The sequence below is a fragment of the Myotis yumanensis genome, unplaced genomic scaffold (genome assembly GCF_028538775.1).
Source record: "Myotis yumanensis isolate MYYU_CA2020_CCGP unplaced genomic scaffold, mMyoYum1.0.hap1 SCAF_12, whole genome shotgun sequence".
NCBI classification, from domain to species: Eukaryota; Metazoa; Chordata; class Mammalia; order Chiroptera; family Vespertilionidae; genus Myotis; species Myotis yumanensis.
The window spans coordinates 44,034,984-44,057,370 of NW_027223763.1; the positions used below are offsets into that span (position 1 = coordinate 44,034,984).

The following is a 22,387-nucleotide window of genomic DNA, read 5'->3' on the forward strand; positions in this document are numbered from 1 at the left end:
GACTGGGAGAGTCATCAGCCTGTGAAACACCTGCCACATTCCCAGCCCAAGGGAGTGTTGCTCTCAGCCCCAGGGAAAGCACCATCCACAGTAACACAGCCTGATCCACATTTCAATATCGTAGGGAGGGAAAGAAGGACTGTTTGCCATTTTGATTTTCCAGGGGGTAGTGTACCTAAATGAGTAGAAACAGAAAACCTATACATCTTTGCTTCTTTCTCAACTGTAATTCAGCTCCAAGCTGTACTAAATTCCTTTCTATGCCACTAGAGGGAAATCTAACCCACCTGACCACAACTTGTTTCTTTTTTAAAAAAGGCTGATGTTATCTTGCTCAGTTCCTTTCCACCCTTGCCCATATTTAAAAATCATCTAAACCTATGTGGTCTAGAAAACCAGCCACCTCAATTGGGCAGGCATCCTCACAGTTGAAATTGTTCTAATAGTCAATCTGAGTCCCTTACAGTTCAGCTTGAGTTTATTTACTGAAATTACATATTCATTAGTTGTGGAGAACAACTGGTCATCTTTCTCAGCCTCATATTAGTTTTTACATTCCTGAAGACCTCAGGCAACGCCTCTCTTACATGCAAAATGAGCCAGCTATGAACTTGACCATAGCATTTACATCTCAACTCTTTAACCATTTATTTCTTTTCTAAACTCTCTCTCTATTATTCCACCCTCCATGATATTTCCAAATTACAGCAACACAGATCAAACTCTGAGAAGTAAAATAAAATGATGTATTTCCTCATGATTGTCCTTGCATATCTGGTTATTAATACATTCCTATGCAGGTTTTTTAAAATAACAACATAATGTTTTTGTTATATATTTATCTAGTATGTTTCCAAAACCATGTATATATGTGTATGTATATATACACACATATACATATATACATACATACATACTTTTTCATATTGTCATGAAAATTGAATGTCTAAGTCAGTCGTGGGCAAACTACGGCCCGCGGGCTGGATCTGGCCCGTTTGAAATGAATAAAACTTAAAAAAAAAAAAAGACCGTACCCTTTTATGTAATGATGTTTACTTTGAATTTATATTAGTTCACACAAACACTCCATCCATGCTTTTGTTCCGGCCCTCCAGTCCAGTTTAAGAACCCATTGTGGCCCTCGAGTCAAAAAGTTTGCCCACCTCTGGTCTAAGTGATAGTCTATTTATATGTCACTTCTGAATTCCACTCTGTTTCCAACTCACACATACTATTTCAATTTCTTTTTTTTATATATATATTTTATTGATTTTTTACAGAGAGGAAGGGAGAGAGATAGAGAGTTAGAAACATCGATGAGAGAGAAACATCGATCAGCTGCCTCCTGCACATCTCCCACTGGGGATGTGCCCGCAACCCAGATACATGCCCTTGACCGGAATTGAACCCGGGACCCCTCAGTCCACAGGCCGACGCTCTATCCACTGAGCCAAACCGGTTTTGGCTATTTCAATTTCTAATTTTATTCTTCTAGTCACTTTAGATGTCCCATTAATTTTAACCAATATGTATTTAGAACATTATTTCAATCATTTTAAAAGCATATTCATTGATAATTCAACTTAAGGGGGGGAAAACTGGTTGTTTTCAAAACACATTTACCCACACTTATTAAGTGTGGTATAATAAAAAATACATTTGATCTTTGTCTCTAGTTCCTGGCACAGAGCTCCCAAAATCCTTGAAATTCCCCGAGGGATAGGAATGCCTTTTGTTATTCATAATAAGACCCTTTCAACCATACCTGAGCTTATGCTCCTGAGGTAACTCTTTGTAGACCCCTACATTGATAGCTATAATCAGAGGAACCAACCAGGAATAAGCAGAGAAGGGCTGGCAGTAGAGTTCATTCACCAATGGTCAATGAATTAATTAATCATTCCTACATAATTAACGAACTATAGAAATGATCCCTGAAAGTATAGTCTTCCATTCCTACATAATTAAACCTCTGCTGGGACACTGGTGGGCCAGGAGAGGGCATGGAAGCTGTAAACACCCTTGCCCCACGCATTTCTTCCATTAGGCTATTCCTGGGTTGTACCCTTAATAATAAACCACTAGTCATAAGCAAAGAGCTATCCTGGGTTCTGTGAGTTGTTCTAGCAAATTATCAAGCCTAGAACATTGGCTGGAGTAAAGAGGGAAAGGGAATGAGAGGTGGGAGATGAAGTCGGAGGTAGATCCAGTGAGCATTTGGGGCCATGGTAAGGATATAGGCTCTTCTCTGAGTGAGATGAAGAGCCCTGGATGATGTGAGCTGAGTAATGAGGTGATCTAACATGTCTTAAAAACATCACTCTGGTTGCTGTTCTGAGACTAGGTGTGGATAGGGAGTGGACAAGAGTGGAAGGAAGGAAACCAGTGAAGAGACCAGTGCAATAATGAAAAGGAGAAAAAAAAGAGGCTTGGCCCTGCATAGAAATGAAGAAATGATGAAGGTGGTGAGAGGAGGTCAGACCTGGTTGTGTTTTGAAGGTCATGTTGGTAGGATCTGCTGTTGAATATGGGGCATGAGAGAAAGAATATTATTCCATGGATGAATTCTAGGTGTTTGGCCAAACCTACTAACAGGATGGAGCCATCAATTACTGAAATGAAGAACTTAAAGAAGCAGGGGGAAGGGGGAAGGGGGAAGGGGGAGGATCCTGGGAGACCGACAGGAGTTCAGTTTTGCATACCTCAAGTTAAAGATGCCCAGAAGACATTCAAGTGGCGTCTAATGGACAACTGGAGATGTGAGTCTAGAGCAGTGGTTCTCAACCTTGGCTGCACATTAGAATCACCTGGGAATCTTTTTTAAATCCTGATTTCTGGGCCTCATCCTCCGGAAATTCTGTTTCTTTGTTATGGGGTGGGGCCACAACATTAGTAACAAAGAAACAGAATTTCCGGAGGATGAGGCCCAGAAATCAGGATTTTAAAAAGATTCCCAGGTGATTCTAATGTGCAGCCAAGGTTGAGAACCACTGCTCTAGAGGCCAGCAGCTCATGCATGGAAGGGCACTAAAAACAGGTGTTGCCCTTTTTATGATTTTAAAGAAGTCAAGGTCCTGCTATTAGGGTTTCACAGTTCGTATAACTCTCCGCTATTCAAAGTGTGACTTTTAGACCAGCAACACAGTCTCACCGGAGCACTTGTGAGAAATGCAGACTCTCCTACCTTCATCAGACTTGAAGTTTTAAGGAAGACTTAAAGTTTAGAGGCCCTTCTCTAATTTGAATCACCTGGGAAGTGCTTTAAAAATACAGGCTCTACCCTGGGACAATAAAGTACAATGCCTGGGAGTGGGGCCCAGGCCTGTGTGTTTTTACTAGCCACCCAAGTCGTTCTGGTGTACAATCTGGGTTAGAACCACAGATCTAATTCTTCACTCCTGCATGTTCCCTCTGTGCTACAAGGCTTATGTTAGTAGTGCTTCTGGAAACCCCTCTCTAAAGAGACGTGCAGATCTAAGATAGCACAAAGGCATGTAACTAGAGTAACCATTTGCCCTGGTTTATTGGGGAGGGTCTTACTATAATTATTGGTGCCCCTTTCACTCTTAAAAGTATCCTGATTTAGATGATAAATGATATGGTCTCCTAACATAACACAAAATGGCTCTGTACTTTATATTTCTGGGTTATAAAGTCATACTAAGAACAGGTTGGGCAAAGTAACAGATGGCCTTTGCTCTGACAGATGAATCCAATATAGAGGGACTCCTGGTGCTTAGATATTAGTCCTTAAAGACTTTGAGGTGCAGCTTATCAGAAATACACACATCAAGTCCCTCAGTGCAGCGGTTCTCAACCTGTGGGTCGCGACCCCTTTGGCGGCTGAACAACCCTTTCACAGGGGACGCCTAAGACCATCCTGCATATCAGATATTTACATTACGATTCATAACAGTAGCAACATTACAGTTATGAAGTAGCAACGAAAATAATTTTATGGTTGGGTCACAACATGAGGAACTGTAATTAAAGTGCCAGAAGCTTGAGAGCCACTGCCTCGGTGGGAAAGAAGGTTGGGAAAATCAGGCTCCTTCCTGATTTGGGGGTAGGGTTGGGTGCAATTATATTCTGCAATTAAAGTACCTAAGCCAACTGTTGATTAGCCAGGAGCTGGTTATCAGTCTGTGATTATCCCAGCCCTTAACAAAACTTCTTCCTTTTCCTTTAGACTCCTTTATTGTTCATTAGCCGCTCCACCCACAGGTTGAAAGGGACAAGGAAAGAAGGTGAATATGTTTGTTGGCTTAATTAAAACAGATACTAACAAAGCCAGTTGAAAGGAACTTTCCAGTCTTCTTGCTAAATAACTTGAATGTAGATGGGCATTGTGTTAGAGGGGATAAAGCATTAAAAAAATCTGTTGAATTGGAATGAGATTATCAATGGAATCTCTGCCAGGTACAGAGGTACTTTAACTGGTGTCTGAGTACAGGTGCCAGTGTGGGGTGGGCGAGGTGGCTATTTGTTCTCTGTTTTCTGGGCTGCCAATCAGAACAAATCAGAAAAGTGGAAGAGGTTTTTCTCTGTGGCTGAGAAAGTAACATCAGCTGGTGTTTCCCTGTCAGGCCCTGGGTCAGTAATAACACTTGCAGCTTCAGGAGAATGCCTTATTTTTTATCTCTGTTAACAGTTAACCAAAGGCCTTTCTTTCCAGAGCTCTTATAAGGCAGAAGCAGATGGTCCTGGAAAGCAATGCTGTTAGGAGGCCCTCCATGGTCCAAGGGCCGCAGTAATTGAGACAGGTGGGCCTGCTGAGAGAATCTTCTCCCTTTCCTTAGGGTTTTAGATGTAAGGTTTAAAAATATTCAAGTTACATCTTGATTTAAATGTACTAGGCAATAGGGCTTAAGTTGGTGAGTCAGTGATGTGTAGTATTTTAATAAGAAGTTCTATTTTAACTTAACATTTTTTTTTAATATATTTTATTGATTTTTTACAGAGAGGAAGGGAGAGAGATAGAGAGTTAGAAACATCGACGAGAGAGAAACATCGATCAGCTGCCTCCTGCACACTCCCCACTGAGGATGTGCCCGCAACCCAGGCACATGCCCTTGACCGGAATTGAACCTGGGACCTTTCAGTCCGCAGGCCGACGCTCTATCCACTGAGCCAAACTGGTTTCGGCTTAACTTAACATTTTTATCTAGGCCCTATGCTAAACACTGTGAGGCCCACCTACCCAGGTAAGGGAAAACCCTTGCCTATGATTAGAAAGGGAGAGAATATCAGCAATCAGAAGAACAGTATCAAGGAAAGGGTCCCCCAACCATTCAAAATACACAGCAATGGTGACTTTACCCACAGACTGAAGTACATATACTGTAGGGGAGGGGGAAGTTCTCCCTCCTACCCTTCTTGAGTTCTGATGACTGCACTAATAATAGAATTGAAAAAGACCAGATAAACAGAAGAAAAACCAACTTAATGTGTGCATATAGGCAAGCATAAATAATACTCAGAGAAATGATGAACCAGCCCACCTTTGTGTCATTTTTTAGACAAAGAAACAATAAATTTGTGAACATTTGACAGGACAAAGAAACTTAGTTTTGGATGCTCATTTGCAAGGAATCTAAACAGAAAAAAAGGTCTGGGTAGTAAATTAGACAAAATAAGCCTTACACAGGCTTCTAGGCTCTAGATTCCTTAACTCTATCGATATGGGTGTCTCTCTTCACCACCTTGGATCAAGGAGGACACCTTTTACAGGGGAGATTTATTCCCTGCATTCTAGGAGACCAGGGAGGGCCAACATGCCCTTCCTGCACAGGTTGCTGGCCCAGTAACTTTAATTCAAAGTAATCACTATGCCATTGTGGGATATTTGGGGGCAGCCTGCCCCAGGCCCTGAGCATACTTAACACACAGCCCTCCAGCAGCAGGTCCATGGAAGCTTCGGCTTCAAAGGAAGCCTTAAAAAAGGGGGCACCACTTAGCTTTTGTGGACCATCTCAGACAGAGACTTGTAGGAAGAGCACATTTGCCACCCCAAAAAATGTCTCTTTGCATAAGGATTATTTTAGGCTGTTTATTTTTAAGAAATTGCAGACATAGGAAAAGCTCTAAAAACTGAGTGCAAGTTACCCTGTAGTAAGAGACATGTATAAGGGAAACTTCCATTTGTAGGGATGTCTCCCTCACTTTACTGGAAAGAGGGGGATGACCTTAACTCTAGAAACTCTTATCACTGGAGAGCCAAGGACTGAGATCTGCATAATAACCTTACCCTTGTTTACTGGGCTTTTTTCTGGTGCCTCCCACAAACCCCCACCATCAAAATCTTTTGTCTTATAAACTGGCAACATTATTTAAGGTGGTAGCTTGTGCCATTTCAGAGAGTTACTCAGTTTTCCGGGTCTATCCCATGTATATAGGAGGTCTACACATTATTAAACTAACTTTTTTTTTTTCTCTTGCTAATCTGCCTCATGCCAATTTGATTGTTAGAACAGCCAGAAAAACTTAGAAGGGTAGAGGAAAATGTATGTATAGGATTGTTTTCACACATGCCTAATGGCCTAGACATTATAAAGATACTCCTGCAGCCAGTGAAGAAGGTAAGTAAAAATAAGCAAAATTCATAACCACTTACTACGTGCAAATAGGGAAAAGAATGTTGAGAAAAAATAGCCCTGAGTCTGAGTGACTCAGAGCTGGTGAGGCCAGGAATATCATTCCTCACCCTGTACGAAGCTCTGAACATTCAGGTCTTTGTTTTATCTTGTTTCCCAAACATGAGATATAGATGAGAGTTTTATATAGAAAGGTAGGGTGAGCCTCCAATTTTTGCATGATTTTGTACTATCCTGGGTGAAATTTACTCACTAACAAATCATGTTGGCAGAGTGAGACCCATCCCTGCATGGGGAGCCTGTGATCCTGAGGGAGAAGGACTAAGGACATGATGCTAGCTCTGCCCCTTCATGCTCTTGGTGACCCTGATAACCGCCTCCTAGGCCTCTCCTTCCCCACCTGGGATCATATTACTCCAGAGAGATCTGCTCGTTGCAGGGTCAGGTGTAAGGATCTATGTATGGTACTCTTTTCCCCAAGTTCTTTGAGCCTCTCCAAAGAAAAGTGTCATGAAAAAACCCACTAAAGAAAGAAAACATTCCCTGGCATCTTTTCCATCCAGGGAACAACTATGCAAATTATAACTGGAAATTCTGAGCAACTGTAAAATGAGAAGCAGTGACATTTTCTTTACTTCTCTTCTTCACAAAAGAAGCATTGCAGATGGAGCCAATGTTTTCATCTCAAGAAATTATCAAAGACCTTGCTTCAAAACCCAGGTTGAAGTAAAGACCAAGAGGGAGGGGGCAGCAAACAGTGTAGCTGGCAGTACCCAACATTATAGTGGGTCCTTACTGGTATTAATTAATGTTGCCTGGAGCTGGAATGAATAAGGGAGTGGAATGGCTTATGCTTGTGCTATTTATTCTTTTTCTAAGTGACTTATTAAGGGGGCTTTGCCAAACACTGGTTGGCTTAGCCTTGGTAATGTCTTCCCTTGACTTTAAATTCAGGCCAGCCATAGTCCCTCCTTGCATGCTAGGCTTGGAAGCAATCTCAGAGAGGAAGCCCAGAGTATCATCTATATTGGCACTTCAAGGTCATGGTTCAACCCAGAGTTTTCCAAACACCCGAAGACTCATAATTTACATGAGCATGGTCAAGGCTCTGCGCAGTTTGACCAGTTTGACTCTAACTCGAAATTTCCTTATCTATACAAGGTGCCTCTTCCTGATGTCACCCCAATTAACAAAATGCAGAGCAATCAAGAGAGGCAAGTCATTTGAGAAATGCTAGTCTCATAGATGCTGGAGAACAATTGTTCTGTTGCAAACACTGCGATGAATGAATTAAATTTGCTTGTAGTCACTCTAAGTTTGTCCTTCAGCTGGAAGTATCAATATGAAATTTACTTTCCAGAATATAATCATTCCCACCTAAAAGCATATAGGAGCTCCCAGAATTTGCCAGAAGCATGAAACACACAGTGCTGGGAGCACAGCTCTGTTTTGGTACCTGTGGCTCCTGGTCATGACCGCTGGGATCCCTCTCATAGCTCTCTGCATACAGTCTGATGGTGGCCCGCATGCCACTGGAGGAACTGAGCCGGAAGATGAGCCGTGATGCATCAGAGAAAATGATCCTCAGGCCCTGAGACCAAGAACAGTCAGAATGGATCAGTGAACAGATGAATACACAGGTAAAAGTAATTAATATCTACTTTGGAGATCCGAATATTTCTATGATCTAAAGATACTCAGGGTCATGACAACTCATAATTGACTCTCAACACTAACCCAAGCGGGAGTATGACGTGAACCTAGCGGCTACTTAAAATTATCCATTAATCTCTTTATTCTATTTATGTTGCCTTGTGGTTAATGCTAGGGGAGGGTCAGGAGCAAAACAGATGCTCAGGTTTCCTTGGTCTTGTGATGTGGGTGGAGGTAATAAGGAGGAAAAGATACTCAATGTCCTGGAGCCAAAGTTCACCCCTTATAAACCTAGATGCAATGGAGTTGGGCAATTTATATATTACAGTAAGACAAACTACCCATGTGAGTTAGGCTCTGCTTTAAATTCATCTTTGTTTCTTTCCTTGGTCTCACATTCCTCTGGTAGCAGGGGAACCCTACAATAAAATGCTCAGGGCTAGAGCCCCAGCTGGGTTTTGAGAGCTCCTGTGCACATCCCCATCCTCTTGGCTCTCTCCCCATTCTTACTGGCAAGACCTGACCAAAAGGGTGGAGCGGGAACAGAACTGTGCTGCATCTCAGTGCTGCCCAATATTAAATTGGTTTTGGCTCAAAATGTCCCCATTCTCTATGTCTTTCTTATTAGTGGCAAGGATATTTTAAAGATATGACTGTAAAACCATATTGTAACTTCTGCCAAAGGAAATTTGTTTTCTTAAGACAATAGATAAAGTCATTGTTATTAATAAGCATGTTGGCAAGAGACAGAGGAAAGAGGAGGGAATAAAATAGTATGTCTGGTCACTTGATACTTCTGAAAAAGTGAAAATCTCAGGTGACTGGTATCAGGCATTTTCCCTAAGAAATTTACCCTTGAAACTTCTCTGGTCTCAAATCTTGCTTGTTAAGAATAAGCCATTATTAAAAATATTTCATGCCTGCCCTATATATCCTTTACCTGGTGATATTTATGGGGGTTGGGGGGAGACACTGTGACTCCATATGAATGTTTTTCTGCTTTTTAAGTCTTATAGGCATATTCCAGCCCCTAAACAAAAAGTCTTAAGTCTCTGTTGGAGGAGTTCAAGGTTTGTCACAGTTTGTGCAACAAAAAGGAGCCACCTTCCTTCCTGGCAACTCACCACACCACTCTATGATGCTAGTATTGCAAACAGGATGATATTAGCCAGGATTCATTCACTGGGCAACCATTTTTGAGTGGCCCTTAGGGATCAGGTACAGGACAATGCCTGAGAAGATAAAGATAAAGACACAGTAATTGTTCTCTATAGGCCTAGGGTAGTGATTACAATGAACAGAAACCATTTTCTTAACCACTGTATGCTGCTAGATACGTGAATAGTTAGGAAATTCTAAATGGAGCAAAAGGAACAATTCCTGACTATCCAGAAAGAATGATATATCAAATTATGCTCAAACTGACAATGAAGACCCAAGGGTTTCAAAACTGTATTCCATGATTTTACAAACTCTTCTGAAGCTGTCTGTCTAAGCCCACTTTCTCATTGTCACTACCTATGGCACATGTGAGTTCATAATTCATTGTTCAGGACCATGGGTTATCCATAAACTAGTTAAAGCAGTATCTAAGGCTGGAGCCCTAAATCACCCACTGCTTTGGATTCCAAATCACTTGAGGCCACCTCTTCTGATGACCTCCCAGAATTAACCCTTTAAGGTAACTCCCATTACACAATTTACCCCTCAGATTAGTTTATGGCCAGTGGGAGGTATTAAAAAATCCAGATCACAGCAAACCATCAACATGCATTATCTGCTCGTAACTAAGCCTTTTTACAGTGAAATTATTATTTTTTCCTAAGGGCAGCTGTATTATTGGCTGTGCTCACAGACTTGTTAGAATCTACATCTGGTAGCCTGGAATAGATTTTGCACTTGAAAAGATGATGAATGAGTAAATAGCACACACCTACTGGATATAATCCAACATCTTTTCTCTTTCCTAAGGGACCAACCAGGAGATCTTAATAGAGAATGCATGTTGCTTTGTGAGACCTCCAGGTGAGAAACACAATTCTCCTTCTTCACATGAAATAAAAATGTTTAGACCCAGCCCAGTTTTGTGCTGCAACAAGCCTAGTTCCATGTCTGTTGAGTGTCACTGTGATGTGTGACTAGTTATATTGGATTGCTTTGGGGTCCACATGTTCCTCCAATGAATGTAATGAATTTGAATCTTGAACATGAGCCATGCTCTCTCCAGCATATATCTTACCTACTATCAATTAAATTATGAGGTCAAAGCTACTTACTGACCAAGGCTTGTCGAGTTTTTAAACATTATGTAATTCCAACAAAAGAATAGCAATAATATAATTGCTTTTTTTTTTCAATGTTAAACCAGGAATTGGCAATACAGTTTGTTAGCCAAATTTGGTCTGGCACCTGTTTTTGTAAATCAAGTTTTATTGGAACACAGCCATTTCCACTCATTTATGTATTGTCTATGGCTCCTTTTGTGTTACAACCCCAGAGCCGAATAGTTATGACAGCGACCATCTGGCCCACAAGGGCTAAAATATTTACTATCTGGCCCTTTAAGAAAATGTTTGCTGACCCCTGGTATGAACCATAAAATTAGCCACAACATAGAATACTTGCCCTTCACTCTCACCCCAGAAAATTGAAAAAAAAAAAAAAAAAAAAAAGACCACCTACCTTATAAAATCCCAGTAGAGAGAAATTATGAAGACTGTTTTTAACCCTCTGAGTGCCAACCAATATCCTAGGAACTATGCTAAAATTGCCAAGGCATTTTTGCTGATTTTACAGCAATTTAGAAAAAAAATTATGAATCGCAAGTAAATGAAGTTACATATTAAAAAACTTAAGGAAACTTTTACTACATTTGTTTTCATCTTTGACATATATTGTTTGCTGATTGTATTATAAAATACTAGTAGAAAAAAAATTTTGAACAAAACATATAGTGTTAAAATAGAGGGACACCCTTCTCCAATATCTTCCACAAAATCGTCATCTTCACAGCAAGAATTGACATATTTAGCAATATCATCATCACTAATAAAAGCAGACTTAGAACTGGACACCATTTCGAAGCTTTAGGGCTATAAAATCTGAGAAAACTTCATAAAATCGTAGTACCTGTAAAAAATTAGGCGATAAATGCCAGTGGTCAATTTTAGAACTACAAACATTCGGCATCGTAAGTAATCTGCACTTAGGTGCCATCTGTCAATAAAGAGTGAACTACTAGCATCTAATAATGACACTGCAGGAGGAGCGCGATAGCACTCCCGGCACTTTTGGCGAAAGACAGGAGGAGCGCGATCGCGCTCCCCGGCACTCTAGGGGTTAAGGGTATCCAATCCATCCATTCCCCCAGATAGTCTAGCTTCTAGCCACAGATTTACCTGTATATATATTTGGCACAAATCAATTTACTCCTGACTACCTACTCATGCCACAAATTCACCATTTTATATCCTTTATTTTATTGCAAGGTCTTCAAGGCACCGTGTTATAAAATCCAATTTTTCAAATCACTATAGGAATATTATTGGTAACCAAATGGAACTCCACATGAGACATTTCCTCAAGGTTCAAGTCCTGGGAAAGCCTTTCCTTCCCTGAGGTACTGGTATTTTTTTTTTTTTTTTTTTTTTGTCTTTCTGACAATAAGAACTTTATAACTAACCATAGCTCCCTTTCCAATGTGGCTGCCAGGACACCTAATGCCAAAATTGAGGTTCAGCCCAAGTAGATCTTTATGACTTGCATAATTATACATTTTTCTTCTTCTGTTCTCAACTTTCTACACTTATTTATATTTTCCCTAGTCTTGATTTCTGTTTCTTATTTATATGCTAACAACTTCATTATGTGTAGTTTTGCAGCCACAAATCCTCTAGAAAAAGCAAGGGCCAGTGCAAATGAATAAAGTAAGTTTCCATCACAGACTTAACTCTTTAAGTGTTGGAATTGCTGAATTATGTCTTCAGAATTGCTGAGTTATGTCTTTGGTCCTTCATTAGCTGATAAGCTCTGGGAGCTCAAAGCCTTCTGTTCCTTAGTGACCATTTATCCACATAGCCTAGGCCCGTGGTCAGCAAACTGTGGCTCTCGAGCCACATGTGGCTTTTTGGCCTCTTGAGTGTGGCTCTTCCTAAGCCTTAGGAGTTAATAACAATGTACCTACCTATTTAGTTTAAGTTTAAAAAATTTGGCTCTCAAAAGAAATTTCAATCATTGTACTGTTGATATTTGGCTCTGTTGACTAATGAGTTTGCCGACCACTGATCTAGGGGACTAATAATGAGGGCCTGACCTAAGACAGCAGAAAGGAAAGGAAAGACTAAATTTCACACACTGTCAGAAGGTAAAATCATGAAGATTTAGTGACATATAAAATAAATTGAAAGATAGAGGAAAAATGGATGTTTCTCAACTTTCTGGTTTAAGAATTGGGCAAACAGCCCTAACCGGTTTGGCTCAGTGGATAGAACGTCGGCCTGCAGACTGAAGGCCAACACCTGCACACAGTAGGTTTTCCTTAAACACCTGAATAAATGCCATGATATGTCCAACAACTGGAGAGAGCACCACTGGAAGACCTCCTACATTTAGGAAGGACTCACAGGCCAAGTGAAATGTCATCATTATGGCAGCTGTTCCGTATCTACTCATCCTACATTTTCAGGGCAAGAGTCAGTTTTGGCTAAAATCAATTGAGTTGAACATGGTGGGTTCCTGTCCGACCATGTGTGTGATCTTAGACAAATCATAAGCCATTAATTGCAAACTTTGCTGGACACTGAGATCAGCTGGTATGTGTGTGTGTGGGAGGGGGTGGGGAGAGGGAAGACGGGGTGCGGTTCCTTAAAAAATATTGATACCTGGCTTTTACCCCCAGTCACTGTGATTTATTTATATGGAGTGTGATTTTGGGCATCAGGATTGTAAAAGCTCCCCAGTGATTCTGATGTAAATGTGTACACCAGTGTAGTGGCCTCTTTTCTCTGGATCATCTGCTTCATATATCAAATGACTAGACTATACTGACAGGCCAGCAGAGGACATTTGGTTCAGGCGAACTAGAAAGTCCCGAACGAGAGAGTGGCCCCAGCCTCATGTCGTGGAACAGCCCCCGTCACCCTACCCAGCACAATAGGAGGCAGCCGCACCAGAGGGTGAGACAGCAGGCCAACGATAACAACGGCCGCTTACAGCCCACAGCCTCAATGGCCAGCACTAATCGGATTGAAGGACAACAAACTCCATCTAATCAGACTAAGAACACTTACATCCCCCAGCCTCCGCCCCTTGCGGTTTTTGCACATAAAATTCAACCCCAAGGACAATGGAGGCTGAGTCCTAATCTTCCCCGGTTGTGGCTCCATCCCCCATTCCCTCTAATAAACGTCCCTTCTGCTTGCTCTCTGTGTCCGCCTAAGTCCTTGAGTGACTCCTATCTTACATATGCTACAAGACAGTCTTAAAGAGATTCCTTTCATAGCTAAGGTTTCATGAATATACAACCATAGGACTGGGATCTTAGGAGGGCCATAACATGGGGGGATAATAAAACATCATCTTGCTGAGTTCTGAAAGCCTCCTTTTCATGGTTTGTCAGTAGAAGAATCATTAGTAGTATCTCCTCTTGAGCCATCTCACACTAATTGTTTTTAGCACAATCTCCTAAGAAATTCTTGAAGCAACTATGAAGAAATCTATGATGCCTTGGTTGCTACAGCAGCTATAGGAGTTGGAATGTCGACCACAGCTTAAAGGAGGAAAAAGATGCTCTTATCCATCAGAAGAAAGTGTTAATTATGGGGTAAAGGTATCCAAAGGGCATTTCAGCTCCTGCCTAGCATTTTTCTTCCCCTTGAGTGCCGGAGTTGTATGCCTCAGTGATGAGGGTGTTGCCCACTTTAGTTTTGTCCAATGAAGAAGGATTTAATGGGCTAGGTGTGCCCGTATCTCCACACAAATACCTTCAAATCTGCTTCTAGTTCTCTCTCTAGCATGTATTCTTCTTCCCAAATTTCTCCCTCTTTGTTTTGCTGTTCATAGAGTCAGTTTGGAAATGACACAGAAATAACAATTATAAAACCCAGGCTTGAATTCTGGCTTGGAACTTTTCTAGCCAGTGGCCTTAACACATTGCAGACCAGTAGTTTTATTGCTAGCTTTACCCAGAGGCCAGATAGGTTTCTATTGAATGAGTACAAAAAACATTTTACATAAAATGTTAAAGGCACACTTTAAAATTAAATACCCATTGCATTTCAAAGTTATTTATTACATATTCTTATAAGCTAATATTTTTTTAAAGTAAGATACTTTGTAAAACAGTGTAATATGAAGCAAGAATTCTCGTGATCCATCCACAATGTGTTAAGTCACTTAAGCTCTCTAAGCCTTAGTTTCCTAAAGAGAGAGAGAGAGAGAGAGAGAGAGAGAGAGAGAGAACAAAAAATAAAATAGCCTGGCTTATTGGGTTGCTGTGAGATCAAATCAGAAAATGTATGCTTTGAAAATTGTAAGTCACTATATAAATATTATTATTATTATTTTAATGAAAATGGTGCTAGGCTCTAAGTTGTCCAACCTTCCAGATTTTGCAAAAGATTGCTAAATAAAACCTAAATGGTGATGGTTTGTGATGCCATGTACATACTTATTTATTTTTAAATTTGGCAGAAATAAGATGAATTTCATTTTAAGAACTTTGCCATGTCCTCTGAAATCATTGCTAAACTCATGGGGTCTGTTACCATTTATCTTTTCCATACCTTCCACTGAATTGGCTTCTTTGGCAAAAAAAAAAAAAAAAAAAGTACTCCTTCCAGGTTGATCAATTTAGACACTTAAGGTCCTGAAGGAAGGACCTTAGAGTCATTCAGGCTACTTCCTCATTTCAATGAAAAGAAAGAACAAATTAAAGAACTTGCTCGAGGTAACTCAGCTAGTAAATGGGGGAGCCAGGACTTCAGTCTAGGTCCTCTGACTGCAGACTCATTATTTTAGGTTGAACCATATGAAATTGCTGTTGGTCATACATTGCTTCTCATGTGTAATAGTTGAACAATATCTCATAGGATTTGTATGGTCCCCAAAACTGGCACAGAGCCTTATATAAAATATGTATGCGATAAATGTTTGATAAGTACATGTTGATACCTTTTTAAAGCCCTTTTGTAAATCAATGCAGGGAAGTCTGCAAGTTGCTAAATACACACAGAGCTGCCAGATGTTCTTCTGGAGACTACAGGACATGTTGCAGCCAGGCAAGGAAGGAGGAACTGTACATTACCAACAGTTACTTGGCAGCATTATACCTCATCAAATACTGACTTAGGATGATTTCCAGAGGGAAACAGCATATGGCCCTGACATCTGGTACAATGTCACACAGTCAGTTGGCCACACCAGGCATATAAACCTGGAGACAGGACAGGCTTGCAAGAGAAAGACCCCGTGAGCCTAACTCTGATGTTATCTCCCACAGGAAATCCCAATGATTTATCTGGAAAGCTTCAAGGTGAAAATATTGCTGTGTAACATCTGCACCATATATTTGGAGACAAAAACACAGTTTATATAGCAGGAGATTTGGATTGGAGAGCCATATCTCTCCATGAAAAAATTACTTAGAATTACCCATTTTTGTTTGTTTAAGTCATAGTTAGCTGTGAGCATGAGTTCAAAAGTGGCTAGAAGGGCAGCAGCTAGTCCATACCATGCCTTTGTATAAATTACAAACAGGTGGACAAATTACAGAAAAGGATCCTTCCTCTTTGCTGGCTTACTTTCCACTTTCCCTCCCCTATTAGGCCATATCTTTGTACAGTTCACTGCTATAATGCCATACTTAGCTGCACTACTTTTGGAAGCAATTTTGATTTACCCAACCAGCACTTGTGGAAGCCAACAATTGCAAACAATTATCTGAGGGAAATCAAGGTCAAATGGCTTCTTTAGGCCACTTTTAAAACATCAATCCAGCAAAACACCATATTAGGTGATGAGAGGGTTACTTGGACAGTGAAGACGTATAGTTATTTATCACTCAGATTCCAACTATCAGATTTGGAACAATGTACCTAGATCATATACATTCCATTTCCCCATGTCTTTGGCCAAAAAATGATGGCTGGTCTCCTGTTCACTCAATACCAGCCCCAGTTCTGGGACATTCTAGATTCAGACACTTTCCCCAGACAACAGGGGTAGTTTTCTCCCTTAGTTCTTGTGATCCTTTACAGCTTTTTCCTATCATATTTATGTTTCCTGGTAAGGGTCACCCACCAGACTATGCACAGACATTAGTATTTCAGTAGGAATAAATGTGATACCACTCCAGATTGTTTACACATCTTAGCAGGATTCTACTCCCAACACTTTAGAAGATAGTCCTAAAGCAATCAGCTTATGTCAAGAGAAGGTAATCTATCTACACTAATAAAAGAGAAACATGCAAATTGGTATCACTCCGCTACCCTTCCCATTGGCTAATCAGGGTGATATGCAAGTTAACTGCCAGCCAAGATGGCGGCCGGCAGCCAGGCAGCTTGAAGCGAACATGAGGCTTGCTTGCTTCAGTGACGGAGGACTCCAACCTTCCCTGCCTGCCACTGCCGGCCTCTGAGCTTGCAGTTTGAAACATTGTTACAAATATAGAAGCTAAAAAAACTCCAGAAACCTGCTTTCAGCCAGCTGGGATCTCAGAGCTGGAGTTGAAACAGTGTTTCGATTATAGAACCCAAACAAACCAGATACCTGCTTTCAGCAGCCGAGGTCTCAGAGCTGGAGCCAAGCCTCAGAGCTAAAGCGGCCCAGAATAAAAAAAAAAAAGAAAAAAGGAGCGGTTGGGAGCTTCAGTCACCCGCCAGCCTGAAAACAACCCTCAGCCTCTCATCCAGACTGGCCAAGCACCCCAGTGGGGAACCCCACCCTTGAAGGGTGTGTGACCAGCTGCAAACAGCCCTCAGCCCCTCACCCAGGCTGGCCAGGCACCCCAGTGGGGACCCCCACCCTGATCCAGGACACCCTTCAGGGCAAACCAGCCGGCCCCCACCCGTGCACCAGGCCTCTATCCTATATAGTAAAAGGGTAATATGCCTCCCAGCACCAGGATCAGCGGAGCAGCGAGGCCTCCCGGCACCGGGATCAGCGTGACAGGGGCAGCGCCCAAACCCCCTGATCGCCCTGCGGCTCTGTGTGTGACAGGGGGCGGGGCCACAACCTCCCTATCTGCTCTGCTCTGTTCGAGACAGGGGAAGGCACCTCAACCCCCTGATCAGCCCTGCTCTGTGCCCGATAGCAGGGAGCTCCCCAATCCCCTGATCACCCTGATCACCCTGTAGCTCTGTGTTTGACAGTGTGCGGCGCCCCCCCCCCCCCCCCCACAACGGGCCCTGCTCTGTGTGTGACGGAGTAGAGCCATAACCTCCCCATCGGCCCTGCCCTGAGTGTGACAGGGTGCGGTGCCCCAACTCCCCTATCAGCCCTACTCTGTGAGTGACAGGGGGGAGCTCCCCAACCCCCTGATCGACCTTGCTCTGTGCATGACAGGGTACGGAGCCCCAAACCCCCTGATTGGCCCTGCTCTGTGCGTGACAGAGGGTGGCGCCACAACCTCCCCATCGACCCTGCCTTGAGTGTAACGGGGGTGGTGCCCCAACCCCCCAATAGGCCTTACCCTGAGCGTGACTGAGGGTGGCATCGCAACCTCCCAATCCGCCCTGCTCTGTGCATGACAGGGGGCGGTGCCCCAACTTCCCAATCAGCCCTGCTCTGAGCCTGACCAGGGGCTGCACCTAGGGATTGGGCCTGCCCTCTGCCACCCAGGAGCAGGCCTAAGCCAGCAGGTCGTTATCTCCCGAGGGGTCCCAGACTGCGAGAGGGCACAGGCCGGGCTGAGGGACTCCCCCCAACCCCCCCCCCCCCCCCCCCCCCCCCCCCGCCCCCAGTGCACAAATTTTTGTGCACCGGGCCTCTATTATATATATAAAAGCCTAATATGTAAAGTGTCCCCTCCGGAGTTCCACTGACTGGGAGTTCGATCGCTCACTATGACGTGCGCTGACCACTAGGGGGCAGCGCAGAATGAAGGAAGGCCCCGCCCCCAGCCGACACCCAGGGAAGGGAGGCCCCGGCTGGCAGCCAGCAGCCACTAGGGACCCTACCCACGCATGAATTTCATGCACTGGGCCTCTAGTTTATTATAACTCCAATGAATCAGAAGCAGGGGAGTAAGAACTTCCCAACTAATTAGAAACAGCATTTCCCTCTCTCTATTTTCAAATCAGCCAACAGGTCATTATAAAGCACCAAATATGTGATCCTTCGAAGACAAATAGAAATATCACAGGAAAGGTAGCTATTAGAAAAAAAAAATTATCTATGGTTTTCAAGGTGTCTTACCAAGAAGAGGCCCAATTATCTTTATTTACAACTACAGTATTGTAGAATGAGCACTGAAGTTAAGAATCATAATCATAGGTATTGTAATATCCCATTGAGAATGCTATTGCCTATAAGAAATGCCAGCTCTTTATCTGGAAAACTGAACAATGGTATAAGTACATTTGATTGAAGATAAGAATGTAGTCTGATAAGATGGTTTCACCTGAGCCAGCTCCCACTCATCCTTCAGGGTACAGCTTAAATATCACCTCCCCATAGAAAGCTTTCCAGCGCCCTAAGTCCTGGTTATTTCCCCCTGATATTGCACTCCCACATAAGTTCTTTCTCTGTAATGCTATTCAGTAAACTCTATAGCAATTACAAGTTTAATACCAGTTTGTCTTCCCTGATAGACTGTGTGCTGTTGTATCCTTAATGCCCAGGAAACTGACTAGGATACAGCAGTGTTTGGTAAATATTCACTGAATAGATTAAGACACAAATGAATCAAACTTCAACTACCTTCACCATATTGTACTAACATAGGAAAGAAATGTGTATTTACTATAGAGATTTTTTTCAACATCACAACTTGCAACAGAAAAAGAGTTTTTTAACCCAGATTTAATCACAATATACATGTAATGATAATATCTCACTCCCTAAACATTTCTGTTACTAATATAGGAGGACTATTTGTAGGCACTAACTTTCAGATTTAACTAAAGTCTGTAGGTGGGATAATCACTATGACTAAAATTATTTTTTAAATTCTACTTCTATAGCTCAAACCATTCTCCAGCAAGTGGCATATTACAGGACAATAATAAATTGTTAACGACAGTCTCTCAGTTGGTTCATTGATTAGGATAAAAGTTGAAATTGAAGGTTGACCAGTTAGCAATCCTCCTGGTGCCCCAGCTTCTCCAGTTGCCTTCACCTGACACCTCCAGAGATGAGGTCTCAGTAAACTTCTCTATATCTGTTGACCAGGGGTTGGCTACACAACAGTATATATTAAAGCACCACATGCCAAACTAAAATGTGATTTCAAGATTACCAATTCACTTTATTATTTTTAAATACTGAAATTAAAAAGTGCAGACACCTTCCTGCATGTTAAAGTAACAACTCTACAAGTACACTGACTTCAGAATCAGTCTTCAAAGTGTGCTTTTTCTCTGAACTAGTATCAAATGGTTCTTTTTTCCAGGTTGAAGACAACATCAAAATCTTTCCACACGACCTGCATAACTTGAAGGAGTGTTAATAAGCTCAGAGTTAGCCTGACATAATCAAATTGGATTTGGTTTTCCACATCAGCTAACTGGTATGCATTTATTTACATCAGGTTTTTAAATATCAGCTGAACTCTTACTTGCAAATGACTGCAGCACTGGTAGAATGTCATGATTTTTGACCTCGTTAAATAGAAATTCAGGAGTTGGACAAGTCAAAGAGACTTGGTTGCTTCAATTTGTCCCTGAAATGTCAAGTTTTCTCATTTGAAAGCTAATTTTCAAAGTATAGGTCATAGTTCTGTGTTGATGCACCATAGTGGCTATATGATGCCATCGACAAGTGCTAGCGCCATCGTCACATTGTCCCTCACAACACCAGATCGGAATACACCTTCTATCAGAACTGGGAGAGTCTCATAATTGTGGGGCACAGAGTGGTGATTCCAGGAGATTTAAGCTACAAGGATGAGATGGGGAGAATGATGGTAAGAGCTAATCTGGGAATTGATAATCTTCCTTGGGCTATAGATGGTGAGGGGAAAGAGAGAGTGCCTAGCACCATGGAAAGTCTGAATGTTTGCAGAAAGAATTCATCCTGGAGGAAAGAATGAGCTACCTTTAGGCCTTAGGGCAGTGATGGTGAACCTATGACACGCGTGTCAGAGGTGACATGCGAACTCATTTTTTTTGGTTGATATTTCTTTGTTAAATGGCATTTAAATACATAAAATAAATATCAAAAATATAAATCTATGTTTTACTATGGTTGCAAATATCAAAAAATTTCTATATGTGACACGGCACCAGAGTTAAGTTAGGGTTTTTCAAAATGCTGACACGCCGAGCTCAGAAGGTTCGCCATCACTGCCTTAGGGAGTCACCTTATCTTCCCTCATCTTTCCCATCTCTTTACAAGGCAAAAATTGGGAACCTCTTAAATTAGTCAACAATTTGGTCAAACTGCTCCTCTATTCTCACGTAACTATTGGCTTATTTTTCTTACTCACGTTTAAAGAAACCATTATCATTCATTCATGGTGCCTAGATTTTACCTGAAAATAAACAGTGACATATCTTCATGGGAGCGACAGAAGGACAAAGTGCAGTTGTTGAACTATGCGTCATTAATTTGGTATTTCTAGATCAGGGTCTCTCTTTGGTCCTGCTTAATGGAAGGCACACATCAACTTTTCTCTTGATGCCCAAGGTCACAAAAATGCAGACATTTGGAGACAGCCATAGTACATTCCATGAGATTAGACAGGCCACAGTGAGGCCAGATAGGTCCCTGGGAATTCATGTCAGGGGTTGAGTACTTCAGGGGTTTCCTTCTTGCTCCTTGAATGACCCCCACAGGGTCTCACTGGAAAGACAGATTTTGCTGAACATTTCCACAGCAGTGGGGTGGACAGGAGGTGATGGGGATTTTAATTTCATTTTGGACGAAGAAGCTTTTCTTCTTTATCTCTAAAGATACGTGTAAAACAGCTTTTTCTCCACGGTCTGTTTCCTGACTCCAACCTCGAATCAAGGACGAAAAGGAGACTGAGCTGCCCTAAAAAGAACTTTTCCTTTCTGAAGTGAAGTAGGGGGGTAGGTGGAAGTGGAGGTAGGAAGAAGTTGGGGGAGGAGGAGGAGGGGGATATAAGGGAAGGCAGAGAAATGTGACTTTAAGTAAATTCACAGATAAGTCAGAGAAGGCAGAGGCCCTCCCAGGTCTTTACATGATCTCCTGCAAGGCTGCATGGTTTTTTCATGCTTTTCTTATCATATGTTTTATTAAACACTGAAATCTTTCTTTCCCAAGGACCTCCTTTTAACACATTGCAGACCAGTAGTTTTATTGCTAGCTTTACCTAGTAGCCAGATAAGATTCTATTGAATGAGTACAAAAAACGTTTTACATAAATGTTAAAGGCATCATTTAAAATTAAATACCCATTGCATTTTGAAGTTATTTATTACATGTTCTTACAAGCTAATATCTTTTTAAAGAATTCTCATGATTGGCCACAAGCCTTAGAACAGAAAACACGAGAATTCTCGTGATTCATCTGCAATGTCATAACTTAGTTTAGCTAACCATTTATTCATGTTTATTATGTGCCAGGACTTTATCTGTATTATCTTGTGATTCTCCCAATGGCTGTATGAGGTAACCACAATCACTATTCTTATTTTCACAGATGAGGACAGGAAGGCATAGGGAGGTTGAATGACATATCTAAGATCATCCAGCAAGGAGGAGGCAGAGCTAAGATTCAAACCCAAGACTTTGTGACTTCAAGCCTGTACATTTAAACACCACTCACACTTTTTCTGCAAACTGATATTCAGGCAAGTGAAGAATTCTGCAAAGCGGGAAGGAACTTATATTTCTCAAGCATCAAATGGGTACTAGCTACTGTGTCTGGGGACTTTGCCCTCAAACGTTCTTCATAACCCTCTATGGTAATTATTACTACTATCACCCACCCCCACCACCAGGTTGAGGTTCAGAGA

At 41.8% G+C, this 22,387-nt stretch overlaps 1 protein-coding gene across 1 annotated transcript in view; it reads right to left on the bottom strand.

The window, feature by feature from the left end:
• Positions 1-22,387, bottom strand: part of PGM5 (phosphoglucomutase 5) — a 170,084-nt gene that overhangs the window by 18,732 nt on the left and 128,965 nt on the right. Inside the window, exon 10 of the mRNA XM_070431546.1 lies at positions 8,050-8,184. Coding sequence (XP_070287647.1) covers positions 8,050-8,184 — 135 coding nt within the window. The remainder of the gene's footprint in view (positions 1-8,049; positions 8,185-22,387) is intronic.